The 14,670-nt window shown below is 46.2% G+C and overlaps 1 protein-coding gene across 1 annotated transcript in view; it reads left to right on the top strand.

Moving 5' to 3' along the window:
* Positions 1 to 14,670, top strand: part of LOC130853933 (cadherin-23-like) — a 429,317-nt gene that overhangs the window by 297,799 nt on the left and 116,848 nt on the right. Inside the window, exon 18 of the mRNA XM_057736393.1 lies at positions 7,555 to 7,619. Coding sequence (XP_057592376.1) covers positions 7,555 to 7,619 — 65 coding nt within the window. The remainder of the gene's footprint in view (positions 1 to 7,554; positions 7,620 to 14,670) is intronic.

The following is a 14,670-nucleotide window of genomic DNA, read 5'->3' as shown; positions in this document are numbered from 1 at the left end:
GTTGAAATGGTAGCTCCCTGGGAGTGGGCGTAAGATGCTGTGAAGAGCATCAGAGGACAGGGAGCTGGGCTGAGCACGGAGCCCTGGCATCCAAGTTGAAGGGAAAGCTATATCCACAAGGTGCTGGGTGAAAAGTGCTTGGGAGGGTCAGAAGGGTTCCCACAGCCAGCCAGGCTGCCCTGGCCTTTAGCAGGTGACAGCCTCCCCGCCGCCTCCCTGTCTAGGCCCTGAGCCACCTGCTTGGGTGGGACGGGATGTGAAGAAACCTTCTTTGAGGACCAAGGATCTCGGCTGAGGGCCTGCATCCTGGGAAATGACAGCCAGGGACCCCTGCATCCTCTGCTTTTGGGCACAACCGGAGTTGCTGGAGCCCACCCGCTCCAGGCAGAGGCTGGGGGCAGACCCCCGTGGCAAGAAGGAAAAGACTGCCTGTGGGACCCATCTGTGGGGGCTTCATCTGCAGGGTGAGGACAGTGCCCTGGTAGGAGCACCCTGAATCCCATGGCTGAGCTCTCAAATGGCAGGAGGATGCCTCTCCCCAAGCCCCACCAATGGGGGAGGGGTGCAGGGGAGGGGAGTGGTTGAGAGCACCTGCCTTGCCGTTGACTGTATTGGGTTCATGTCCTGGTACTGTGGCTTTTTGACCTTGGGCAAGTTGATTGACCTTTCTAAGCCTCAGTTTCCTCCATCTGTAAAATAGAATAATATTGGTGCTGGTCCCCTAGGACTTTTGGGAAGACAGAGTGAAATAAAGCATGGGAAATGCTGGGCACAGTGCCTGACGCTGTGAGTAAATGCGCAAAGGGAAGTGGCAGGGAGTCATCTGACCCCCTCCCCACCCTACAGCCAGGGGAACGTTGGGCGTTTCTGACACGGGCCTGGCCGGTCTGGGGATCTGGCTATCCCCCACTGCAGGTTCACCTCGTCTCAACCTTTGGAATTTCACCCCTGTGTGTATTTATTTTTCTCCCTTTTGTCAGCAGAAAAAAATTACACTTCTGCTGGCATTGTCCATCACAGAAATAAGCACTCACGGATGCAATTATAAAGGCCCAAATGAGGCAATTAGTTTTGCTGGTAATGCCCGTGTTGGGGAGGATGGGAGAAGATGCCATATAAATCAGGCGCTGGACAGCAGCCAGTCCCGGCCTCGTCCTCTCCCACGCGCTGACCCCGGGCGCAGAGGCTGAACCACCTGTCGGTCTTCCTGGGCTGCAGATGCTTCCACTGGCGGAGGCAGAGACGCTCTGAGCCGCCTCCGGGCCTCAGTGAGAGCAGCTCTCTCCAGGAGCTACCAGGCTTCTCGGTGCCCAGCCAGTGACTGTCCTGTAGACCCAAATCCACTTTGCCAAACGTCTTCTCCAGGACTAATCAACCTAAAATAGCACCCCCAGTCACCTGCTAGCCCATTTTCTGCTGTATTTTCCCTGCAGTTCTTACCACTGTCTGGAATTATGCTATTTAGCTATTTCTCTCCCCCATTGTTGTCTGTCTCCGCTTTCTGATTATAATTCGCACGCCAGCAAGGGAGTCGTCATGCTTATGGCCGTGGCGTCAGAGCCTGGCACGGTAGCTGGCACATTGGAAAAGCTGAGAAAAGAGTTACTGAGTATCTGACTGAGTGCCAGCCTGGTTACCATCTTGGTGGAGGTTCTTTCTGTGCTGTGCCAGGCACCCCCACTCCCCGTCCCTCAGACCCATTCTGCCCTTCTCACCTGCCCTGCAGGTGCCAGCAGGCTGACTGTGAGGGCTGTTCAGCGAGTGCTCCCTCCCAACCGCACCCCCCCCCCGCCTCTAGGGTTTGGCCAGGAGGGAGCTTGGGCGGGAGAGCTGAGCTTGGGAGACTCCCTGGAGATGCTTTATAGACCCCAGCCCTGCCTCCTGAGCAACCCAAAGAGCCCCACTCTGGCTGCTCTGTTTGCTGAGGGGGGCATTAGCCCCCCAGAAGGAAGGTCATACGGGCCCTCCGTGTCTGGCAATGGAAATCCCAGATTTTACTAAATCTAGCAAAGATTTTGAGCTCTGTGCCAGGCACAAGAGAAGATAACAAAAATAAGTTAGATACAGACTTGTCCGTCAAGGGGCGGGAACGGCGCATACACAGGCAGGTTTCAGGAAGGACAGACTGATGCTGAGTATTCCAGAGCGGGTCCAGAGCGGCAAGCAGCTAGGGAGCTCCCTGAGGGAGGGGGCGTTTGGGGTGGGCTCTGAGGGGTGGGTCAGAGTGCGGACAGCAGTTACAGGATGAAGGGATGGGGCAATCAGGCAGTGAGAGGGCAGTTTGGGTGTATCAGGGAAAGATGGCTACAAAATCGCCAAGGCCAACCTGGCCGTACAGAGCTTTGATGCCAGGTGTTCGTCTGAAATTAATTCAGCAGCGATGGGGAGCCATTGAAGGTCTTTGAGCAGAGGAAGATCATTGGGGCCCTTGGTTTTGACTTCTTGCCCCCGGGCCTCTTATGAGAGTCATGGCAAGTGGTAACATGTGCTAGTGTGTACTCGTGGGTGAGATTGTAGCCCGGGTGCAACGGTAACAGGGACACGGAGGCCTCAGAGGGAGGGCCCACAGCACAGTGGAGGGGTCCACCTAGAACCCTGGTTTGGCATTTCTTAGAGTCGCCGGGTACAATATAAGAGCCACCCAGGCTGGCCTGCTGGGCCATCCCCTTCCCCATCCCTGTAGCCATCTGACTGGCCTGTGAGATCCCGGAAGTGGCCCCGCAAGGAGACGAACGTTCCCAGAACGTGGCAGGAGGCGGGGGTATTCGTAAGCTGAGGAGGACATTTGTTCTCTGTGCACAGGCCCCTGGTCACGCTTCAAACCCTCCTTCCTAAAGTGGGCCAAGAGTCACCGTCTTTTGGGCACTTGATGTGTTTTTTCAGCTGCTCAGACACAAAGCGACTTCTGGGAAGGAGGTTGCTGTGAAAAGTAGTGTAGCAAGCAGAGTGGGGCTGGGACAGGGCCCTGCCTGGGTGGGGCAGGCTGCAGGGTAGGTAGCGGAGCAGGCCCCGGCAGCACCCCGTGCCGGGCGACCAGCACCAGCGCCGCTCCGAAGGCCTGTCCTAGGAGGTGCTCAGTGGTTTCCAGCGTAGGAGGCCAGGTCTGCCCCTTGGCGCTGTGAGATCTTAGGCAAGTTCCTGATCGTCCCGTCTCTGTTTCTTCGTTTGTTAAGGACAGGGAGCAGAGGGTGAGAACAGTACCAGCCGCCTATGGGTGTGGTCAAAATAAAACAACGTATAGTGTATACATTAACGTACCTGCTGTGGATGCGAATGCAGGTGTAGCTATAGATGAGGGAGACACGGGCTTTCCTGAGCCGCCCTCACGTCCAGGCCCCATGACCCCATCCTGGCCTCAGGGACCTGCGGCCCCCTGCGGTGGGAGACACATCAGCCGACAGCCTCCGCTCCACAGTGCGGTCAAGGCTGCGACTATCTCCAGCGAGGCAGAGCCCTCACCTAATCTTGGGGAGTCAGGAGGACAGGAGTGGGTGGAGCCAGGCCGGAAAGGAAGGAAGTGATCCCAGCAGAGGGAGCAGCCTAAGCAGAGCCGGGCAGGTCCAGAAGCCGCACAATGGTCCATCCAGGCTGCATGTGGTCAGAGATGAGGCCGGAGCCGGCAGCAGAGGCTGGAGTGCAGGGCTAAGAATGCATGTAAAGGAGGCGGGCCTTCAACAGGGCTGCCTAGTCGTTAGATTTCCTGCTTTCTCTGTGCCCTAACCAGCCCCACTGCAGCCTGGCACTGGCCCGATCACCCCGGCCAGGCCCTCTGTGTCAGTGCCGGCCGCCCCCATCCTGGCAGGCACGCAGAAGCAGCTTTTCATCTTCATATTATTCTGCTTCATGCACTTGAAAAATGAAAGTTCTCCCTCTCCTCTTCACCAGGCATACATATTTCATACGGTCATTAGACGGTGGCACTAAAGGACTCACAAATCTTCCCTGGTCAGCATCCGCGGCCTGGGCCGGCAGCAAGAGGCCCCTGGGGAAAGGGGTCACCGTGGGAACCATGGCTGTGCTCAGTCCACTCGGGGAGGGCGTGGGGACTCGGCAGGGGTGGCAGAGGCCAGCGTCTGCCCAGAGAGAGAAGACAATCCCGTCTTGTCCCCAGGGGCTCGTCACCTAATTTCCCTGAGCCTCAGGGTGAAGAGTACTGGACAAGGGGACCTGGGGGTCCTTCCCGCCCTAACAGTCCGAGTGCAATTCCGTAGGGCACACAGATGTGAAGGGCTTGTCCCTAGGGTCCCGATGTGACCTTCAGGGGCAGGGAACCCCCCTTGCAGTTTGGCCCAGCCCACTCTGCGGACGCCCCTGCACCTCCTAGCCTCTCTCCTCCTCTTCCCTTTCCCCTTCTCTTCGCCACCCCCCCCTTCCCTTAGAACCCTCTCTCCTCCTCACCTTTGCCCCCATCTCTCCACCACCCCCTTCTTACTAGAATTGGTTCATTCACTTTCCAAGCATTTGTGAAGCACCTGCCATGAGCTAGGCACTGTCCAGTCTGGGAGGCAGGCCCGGAAGATGCAGCCCTGCCTTCACTGCTTCCCCAAACCCTTTCCTTTGACAGACGAGGGTGCCAAGGCCCCAGGAGGTGGCTGTTGGGTCACATGGTGACCTGAGCTGCTGACTCTGACCTGGAACTAGGGTCCCTATATTACACTGACCCCTCGCCAAGGGGCTTGATGGCATCCGGGCAGCTCCTCCCCAGACTGAGCCGCCGCTGTTATAGTCTAGTAATACCATGCAATGGTGGTGATCATTTATCAGTGGAACAAAAGGGGACTTATAGTCGCCTCCCTGCCTTCTCTGGTCCCGGAAAGGGGAGGAAAGAGGTGGGCTCATTATGAGGAGTTTTGGTCTCCTCTCCCCCTGGAATAACCAGGCGCCTCTCCTTCTGAGAACAAGTTCTCTTCTTGGTTTAGAGGCAAGAACACATTGAGGCAAAGGATGTGGCAAAGCCAGCACTGAGTTCAAATCCTAACTCTGCCGCTTTTGTAGCTGTGAAGCCTTGAGTGAGCTGTTTACCCTCTCTGTGCCTCAGTTTCCCCATCTGTAAATTGGGGGTAGTACTAATAATGGAACCTACCTCATAGGGTCATTATGAAGATCAAATACATGATAAGTGCAAGGAGTCGATAAATGCAGCTGTTGTCGTGAGGAGCGTCTCAGGGCACAGGGGAGGGTCTGCCCAGGAATCGGTCCTGCATTTACCTTCCCACTTACTCGACACACATCCCCTGAGAACCTGTGATGTGCTCGGAGCCTGGCCAGGGCTGTGAGAGGACAGAGGTCTGCACACAGTCTGCTGAACACGGTGGGGACACTGAGTAGAAATCAGTACAGCGTCTGTCCTACAAAAGCAGGCTGCCCACAGCCCCTGAAATTGGCTTCCTTCCAGATAACCAAGTTTTCTACACAGCTAAGATCTTAACCCTTTGAGTATAAACATTTTTTTTTCATTTCAGTCATTTGGAATAGAAATATATCATTCACTTCTCTGCCTTCCTTAATTGAATATACTGAACACAAATTGGCATTTTCTTGAAATTCAGGTTTCTTAAAATTCACAGAATCTAGGAACTTTAAAAGGAATCTCAAAAATTACTTAGTACCAAAGTATTGAGTGGGGGTGGGGGAGGGAGGAAATAGGGAGAGGCTGATAAACGGGTTCAAGCTTTCAGTTATAAGATGAATAAGGTCTGAGGATCTCATGTATAACATGGTGACGATAATTGATAACGTATTGTACAATTAAAATTGGCTAAGAGAGTAGAATTTAAGTGTTCTCACCAGACAAGGAAAAAAATGGTAAATCTGTGAGCTGATGGGTGGTTAATTAACTCAATAGTGGGAATCCTTTTCATTGTCAATTGTACCTCAATATAATATATTCTCATAATTTTATTGTATAATAAAGTTATAAAATAATTTTTGTCAATTACATCTCAAAGCTAAACAATAAAAATAAAAATAGGTATTGAAACATATTTTTAGCAGCAGAACCTTTATCCAATTGTGATCTTATAGAGAAACCTGAAGTATAAAACAGATGACCCCAAGGTCCGCGCAAGGCCTTTCCCTCCCGGCATCTGGTGGCAAGTAGCAGTTTGCCCGGCTCTCGGGCAATGGCCTGGGAGGGAGCAGAAGTCACAGTGCCTGGCATGGAGTACACTGTGGCCTGGGCCATGCCAGGGACAATGCAGAAACCCAGAAGTCCTAGTCAACGGAAGCCAAACCTCAGCTATAAATACCATCATCCTGAGAAGGCAGGGGATGAAGAGGGGCCTCACGTGGGTGGCCTAAAGGAAGGAACCCTGAGCTAGGAGTAGCGATCTCAGGTTCTGCCCCATTCTCCTTGAACCTGCTCATGACCTAGAGTGGTGACAGGGTTACACTGGACCTCACTGTGGTCTGGGCCTCAGTTTTGTGATCTGTGTGATGGGTAGAAATGCGTGTCTTCCTCATCATTTTGTGACAGCTGTGAGGATAAAATGAGGTCATAATAAATATGGATGGCCTTTGATAATGTCTGATATATGATAGCAGCGCAGGCTGGCAGTGGTCACCATTGTTGCCATCATTGTAAGGCATAAGGCAGACCGCTCTCCCTCAAGTCTCTTTTGACTGTTAGTGAGAGAAAGCCACCTTGGACCAGCCTGGATAAAAGAGATCTTATTTGACTCGCAAACCAAACTGAGGTGGGAAGGGATGTCAGATTCAGAGCTCTACAACTACCAGGATCAGCCCCTCTCATCATCCTCCCTACACATCCGTCAGCTTCCAGTTCACATTGTCCCAGCTTCACTGCCCCAGAGGAAAGCTTTTCTCCCCAGCAACAATAAGAAGAATCCCAGGGAAGGATTCTGATAGGCCCCAGCTGCGGTCAAGGACCACTTCCACCCTAGTTCCTGGGGTCATGGGCAGAGCAGGTCCCACTCGGACCACTTGTTCGAACAGAGAGAGATGCCAAAGAAGATGGGTGGGGTCGGTAGCAGACTGTTTCCAGCAGGAGGTTGCCAGCCAGATGACAGTCTGCCCGATGCATGCAGTGGATTATTCCTGGGGTTCAAGAAGGGGGAACACCAGAAATATCCCCAAGCGGCCTCCCCCGCTGCATAGCATACCTGACTTGGGGGCTTTGGGGACTGGAGGAAAGTCAGCAGAGGAAGCCACCAGATGGTTGAACCCACCCCCACTTTTGTTTGAGATATATTGCAAATCTACAAGTTGTGACCCTAAGCCATAGGTCCAGGGTCTCTCCCCTCAAGCCCTCTGAACAGCTGCAGAGAAAAAGTCTGACATGAGTCCAGGAGGGGAGGTTTTGCGAAGTTAGAGATTTAGGTAGAAGACCAGTCCTCTGGAACTGTGTGCTCCAGTATTAATTTAAATCACGATTTATGACTGGTGAAAACCTTACTGAACAGCATGGCTGTAGAAGATTTGGCCTAGGCCTGAGGAGCTGTGTAGGGGAAGCATGAGTTTGCTGTGGACATTTCCTGCTGAGATCGGGAGCCTTGGCCGTTTCTGGCAGTAATGACCTTGTTCTTACCTTTGCAGGCAACAGACAATGACGTGGGCACCTTTGGGGAAGTCAACTACTTCTTCAGTGATGACCCTGACCGGTGAGCCCCTGCCCCTCAGCCCCTCCACAGTGGCCCTCTGCCACTCACCAGGCCTGGGATACTTCTCAGTGCCCAGGAAAAGCACTGTGCCCCTGTGGCTAGGGAAGTGGGCTGGGAGTCAGGACTCATGGGCACTGCTGCTGGTTTGGCCCTGGTTGTGGTACAGTGTTGCTCAAGTTCCTAACTCTCTGGAGCATAGTTTCTCTGACCCTCAAAAGATAGTTTTTAGTTTGGGGAATGAAGAAGCCTTTTTTTTTTTTTTTTACATTGCCTAATGTCTTTATTGTACAGGGGAGACATTTAAGCCAAGGGAGGAAATTAACCATTTTTACAAACTTTTCAGTATCCTTTCATTCTGTTGTTGAAAAATGAAAATCAAATGACAATAGATTTTCCTTTTTGCTTTAGTTTCTAAAAATCTTAGAGTGAAATTGTCTACACATGGTTCTTTTTTTTTAACTCTTCAACACTTTGTTTTAATTTAATTTTTATTTTATATTAGAGTATAGTTGATTTACAATGTTATGTTAGTCTCAGGTGTACAGCAAAGTGAATCAGTTATACACATACATATATCCATTCTTTTTCAGATTCTTTTCTCATATAGGTTATTACAGAATATTGAATAGAGTTCCCTGTGCTAGACAGTAGGTCCTTGCTAATTATCTATTTTATATATAGTGGTGTGTATATGTTAACCCCAAACTCCTAATTTATCCCTCCCCACCCCTACCTATCCCCTTTGGTAACCATGAGTGTGTTTTTGAAGTCTGTGAGTCTGTTTCCATTTTGTAAATAAGTTCATTTGTATCATTTTTTAGATTCCACATCTAAGTGATATCATATGATATTTGTCTTTCTCTGACTTACTTCACTTAGTACGATAATCTCTAGGTCCATCCGTGTTGCTGCATTATTGGATGGCATTATTGCATTCTTTTTATGACTGAGTAGTATGTATCATATGTACCACATCTTTATCCATTCCCCTGTCAAAGGACATTTAGGTTGCTTCCATGTCTTGGCTACTGTAAATAGTGCTGCAGTGAACATTGGGGTACATGTATCGTTTCAAATTATGGTTTTCTCCACATACATCCCAGGAGTGGGATTGCTGAATCATATGGTTGCTCTGTTTTTAGTTTTTCAAGGATCCTCCCTACAGTTCTCCATAGTGATTTCACCAATTTACATTCCCACCAACAGTGTAGGAGGGTTCCCTGTTCTCCACACCCTCTCCAGCATTTATTGTTTGTAGACATTTTGATGATGGCCATTCTGATTGGTGTGAGGTAATACCTCATTGTAGTTTTGATTTGCATTTCTCTAATAATTATCAACATCGAGCATCTTTTCATATGCTTTTTGGCCATCTGTATGTCCTCTTTGGAGAAATGTCTACTTAGATCTTCTGCTCATTTTTTTATTGGGTTGTTTGGGGTGTTTTTTATATAGAGAGGGAAAGAGCTTAATGAGCTGCTGGTAGATTTTGGGGATTAATCCTTTGTCAGTCACTTCATTTGCAAATATTTTTCCCATTCTGTGGGTTGTCTTTTCGATTCGTTTAGTTTCCTTTGCTGTGCAAAAGCTGTTAAGTTTAATTAGGTCCCATTTTATTTTCATTTTTATTTTCATTACTCTAGAGGTGGATCCAAAGAGATATTGCTGCAATTTATATCAAAGAGTGTTCTGCCTATATTTTCCTCTAAGAGTTTTATAATATCTGGTCTTACATTTAGGTCTTTAATTCATTTTGAGTTTATTTTTGTGTATGATGTTAAAGAATGTTTTAATTTCATTCTTTCACATGTAGCTGTCAATTTTCCCATCACCACTTATTGAAGAGACTGTCTTTTCTCCAATGTATATTCTCGCAGCCTTTGTCATAGATTAATTGACCATATGTTCGTAGGTTGATTTCTAGGCTTTCTATCCTGTTCCATTGATCTATATTTCTGTTTTTGTGCCAGTATCATACCATTTTGATGACTAGCTTTGTAGTATAGTCTGAAGTCAGGGAGCCTGATTCCTCCAGCTCCATTTTTCTCTCTCAAGATTGTTTTGGCTCTTTGGGGTCTTTTGTGTCTCCATACAAATTTAAAATTTTTTTGTCCTGGTTCTGTGAAAAAGTGCCATTGGTAATTTGATAGGGATTGCATTGAATCTGTAGATTGCCATTTTGACTATATTGATTCTTCCAATCCAAGAACATGGTATATCTTTCCATCTGTTTGTGTCATCTTTGATTTCTTTCATCAGCATCTTATAGTCTTCAGAGTACAGGTCTTTTGCCTCTTTAGGTAGATTTATTCCTAAGTATTTTATTCATTTTGATGCAACAGTAAAAGGGATTGTTTCCTTAATTTCTCTTTTTGATCTTTCATTGTCAGTTTATAGGAATGTAAGAGGTTTCTGTGCATTGATTTTGTATCCTGCAACTTTACCAAATTTATTGATGGGCTCTAGTAGTTTTCTGGTAGCATCTTTAGGATTTTCTATGTATAAAATCATGCCATTTGCAAACAGGGGCAGTTTTATTTCTTCTTTTCCCATTTGGATTCCTTTTATTTCTTTTTGTTCTCTGATTGCTGTGGCTAGGACTTCCAAATCTATGTTGAATAAAAGTGATGAGAGTGGACATCCTTGTCTTGTTCCTGATCTTAGAGGAAATGCTTTCAGCTTTTCACCATTGAATATGATGTTAGCTGTGGGTTTGTCATATATGGCCTTTATTATGTTGAGGTAGGTTCCCTCTATGCCCACTCTCTGGAGAGTTTTTATCATAAATGAGTGTTGAATTTTATCAAAAGCTTTTTCTGCATCTATTGAGATGAGTATGAGGTTTTTATTCTTCAATTTGTTGATGTGTATCACACTGATTGACTTATGGTTATTGAAAAGTCCTTGTATCCCTGGGATAAATCCCATTTGATGGTAATATATAACCCTTTTAATGTATTGTTGAATTCGGTTTGCTGGTACTTTGTTGGGGATTTTTGCATCTATGTTCATCAGTGATATTGGCCTCTAATTTTCTTTTTTTTTGGTGTTATCTCAGTCTGGTTTTGGTATTGGGGTGATGGTGGCCTCATACAATGAACTTGGGAGTGGTCCTTCCTCTGCAATTTTTTGGTAGAGTTTCAAAAGGATAGGTGTTAACTCTTTTCTAAATGTTTGATAGAATTCACCTGTGAAGCCATCTGGTCCTGGACTCTTGTTTGTTGGAAATTTTAAAATCACAGTTTCAATTTCAGTACTTGAGATTGGTCTGTTCATATTTTCTATTTTTTCCTGGTTCAGTCTTGGGAGATTGTAGCTTTCTAAGAATTTGTTCTTTTCTTCTTGGTTGTCTATTTTATTGGCATATAGTTGCTTGAAATAGTCTCTTATGATCCTTTGTATTTCTGAGGTATCCATTGTAAATTCTTCTTCATTTCTAATTTTATTGATTAGAGCTCTCTCCCATTTTTTCTTGATGAGTCTGGCTAAAGGCTTATCGATTTTGTTTATCTTTTCAAAGAACCAGCTTTTAGTTCATTGATTTTTTTCTATTGTTTTCTTTGTCTCTATTTCATTTATTTCTGCTCTGATCTTTATGATTTCTTTCTTTCTATTAACTTTGGGTTTTGTTTGTTCTTCTTTCTCTAGTTGCTTTAGGTGTAAGGTTAGGTTGTTCATTTGAGATTTTTCTTGTTTCCTGAAGTAAGATTGTATTGCTACAAAATTCCCTCTTAGAACTGCTTTTGCTGCATCCCATAGGTTTTGGATTGTGTTTTCATTGTCAGTTGTCTCTAGGTGTTTTTTAACTTCCTGTTTGATTTCTTCAGTGATCCATTTGGTGGTTTAGTAACATATTGTTTAGCTTCCACATGTTTGTGGGGTTTTTTTTTTACAGTTTTTTTCTTCTTGTAATTGATTTCTAATGTCATAGCATTGTGGTCTGAAAAGATGCTTGATGTGCTTTCAGTTTTCTTAAATTTACCGAGGCTTGCTTCATGGAGCAGCATGTGATGTATCCTGAGAATGTTCCATGTTTCACTTGAGAAGACTGTGTATTCTGCTGCTTTGGGATGGAATGTTGTTTAAATATCAAGTCCATCTGGTCTAACGTGTCATTTAAAGCCTGTGTTTCCTTACTGATTTTCTTTCTGGATGATCTGTCCATTGATGTAAGTGGGGTGTTTAAGTCCCCCACTGTTATTGTTACTGTTGATTTCTCCTCTGTGGCTGCTAGCATTTGCCTTATATATTGAGGTGCTCCTATGTTGGGTGCATATCTATTTACAATTGTTATATCTTCTTCTTGGATTGATCCCTTGATCATTATGTAGTGTCCTTCTTTGTCTCTTGTAACAGTTTTTATTTTAAAGTCTATTTTGCCTGATATGTGTATTGCTACTCCAGCTTTCCTTTGATTTCCATTTACATGGGATACCTTTTTCCATCACCTCACTTTCAGTCAGTATGTGTCCCTAGATCTGAAGTGGGTCTCTTGTAGACAGCATGTATATGGGTCTTGTTTTTGTATCCATTCAGCCAGTCTGTGTCTTTTGGTTGGCGCATTTAATCCACTTACATTTAAGGTAATTATCAATAAGTATGTTCTTATTGCCATTTTGTTAACTGTTTTGGATTTGTTTCTGTAGGTCTTTTTGTTCTCTTCCTCATTTGTTCTCTTCTCTTGTGATTTGATGTCTATCTTTAGTGTTGTGTTTGGATTGCTTTCTTTTGTTTGTGTGTGTATCTATTATAGATTTTTGGTTTGCAGTTACAATGAGGTTTTTTTAAAAATATTTATTTAATTATTTATTTGGCTGCACTAGGTCTTAGTTGCAGCACCCAGGATCTTCATTTTGGCATGTGAGATCTTTTTTCTTAGTTGCAGCATGCAGGATCTTTTTTAGTTGCGGCATGTGGGCTCTTAGTTGTGGCATGTGAGATCTAGTTCCCTGACCAGGGATCGAACCTGCGCCCCCTGCATTGGGGGCATGGAGTCTTAACCGCTGGACCACCAGAGAAGTTCCTACTATGAGGTTTTGATATAGCAGTCTATTTATAAACAAGATTGTTTTAAGTTGCTGATCTCTTAATTTCAAGTGAATTTCTAATATCCTGCATTTGTACTCTCGTCTTCTAATGCTTGCTGGTTTTTATATCATATTTGTGTTTGGATGATTTCCTACTTTTACTGTATGTTTGCCTTTACCAGTGAGCTTTCACATTCGTAATCTTCTTGTTTCTAGTTGTGGCCTTTTCTTTTCCCCCTAGAGAAGTTCCTTTAGCATTTGTTGTAAAGCTGGTTTGGTGGTGCTGAATTTTCTTAGCCTTTGCTTGTCTGTAAAGGTTTTGATTTCAACACTGAATCTGAATGAAAGCCTTGCCAGGTAGAGTGTTTTTGGTTGTAGGTTCTTCCCTTTCATCACTTTAAATATATCATGCCACTGTCTTCTGGCCTGCTGAGTTACTGCTGAAAAATCCGCTGATAATCTTATGGGGATTTCCTTGTATGGTATTTGTTGCTTTTCTCTTGTTGCTTTTAATATTTTTTCTTTGCCTTTAATTTTTTCACTTTGATTACTATGTGTCTTGGTGTGTTCCTCCTTGGGTTTATTCTGTATGGAATTCTGCATATTCTGGACTTAAGTGAGTGTTTCCTTTCCCATGTTAGGGAAGTTTTCAGCTAAAATCTCCTCAAATATTTTCTCAGGCCCTTTCTTTCTCTCTTCTCCTTCTGGGACCCCTATAATGTGAATGCTGGTGCATTTAATGTTGTCCCAGAAGTCTCTGAGACTGTGCTCATTTTCTTTTCATTCTTTCTCCTTTATTGTGTTCCACAGCAGTGATTTCCATCACTCTATCTTACAGCTCTCTTATTGTTCTTCTACCTCATTTATTCTGATATTGATTCTTTCTAGTGTATTTTTCATTTCAGTTGTTGTATTGTTCACCTCCCTTTGTTCTTTAGTTCTTCTAGGTCTTGCTTAAACATTTCTTGTATCTTCTCAGTCTGTGCTTCCATTCTTCTTCCAAGATCTTGGATCATCTTTACTATCATTACTCTGAATTCTTTTTCAGGAAGATTGCCTATCTCCACTTCACTTAGTTGGTCTTCTGGAGTTTTATCTTGCTCTTTCATATGGAACATATTCCTCTACATCTCATTTTGTCTAACTTTCTGTGTTTGTGGCCTCCATTCCTCAGGCTACAGGACTGCAGCTTCTCTCGCCACTGGTGTCTGCCCCCTCGTGGGTGAGGTTGGTTCAGGGGCTTGTGCAGGCTTCCTGGTGAGAGGGACTGGTGCCTGTCCACTGGTTGGTGGAGCTGAGTCTTGTCCCTCTGTTGGGCAGGTCTGTGTTAAGGGGTATGTTTAGAGGTGGCTGTGGGATTAAGGTGACTTTAGACAGCCTGTCTGCTGATGAATGGAGCTGTGTTGCCACCCTGTTGGTTGTTTGGCCTAAGGTCCCAGCACTGGAGCCTCAGGCTGTTGGGTGGGGCCACATCTCAGTGCCAAAATGGTGACCTCCAGGAGAACTCACGCTGATGAATATTCACTGAGGTTTCTACCACCAGTGTCCTTGCCCCCACAGTGAGCCACAGCTAACCTCCACCTCCCCAGGAAATCCTCCAAGACCCACAGATATGTCTGGCCCAGGCTCCTGTGGAGGCACAGCTTTGCCCTGGGTCCCAGTGCACATGAAACCTTGTGTGCACCCTCAAAGAGTGGAGTCTCTGTTTCCCCCAGTCCTGTGCAGCTCCTGCACTCAAGCCCCAAAGGCCTTCAAAACCAGGTGCTCTGGGGGCCCCTCCTCCTGATGCCAGACCTCCAGGCTGGGGAGCCTGACACAGTGCTCAGAACTCTCACTCCTGTGAGAGAACCTCTGCAATGTAATTATTATCCAGTTTGTGGGTCACCCACCTGATGGGCATGGGATTTGATTATATCGTGAAGGCACCCCTCTTACCATTTCATTGTGGCTTCTTCATTGTCTTTGGATGTAAAATATCTTCTTTGGTAGGTCTGACTCTTTTTCTGTTGATGATTGTTCAGCAG

This window comes from Hippopotamus amphibius, chromosome 5 (genome assembly GCF_030028045.1).
Source record: "Hippopotamus amphibius kiboko isolate mHipAmp2 chromosome 5, mHipAmp2.hap2, whole genome shotgun sequence".
Lineage (NCBI taxonomy): Eukaryota > Metazoa > Chordata > Mammalia > Artiodactyla > Hippopotamidae > Hippopotamus > Hippopotamus amphibius.
Note: the sequence above shows the minus strand (reverse complement) of the source record. Positions and strands in the feature narration are given on the sequence as shown.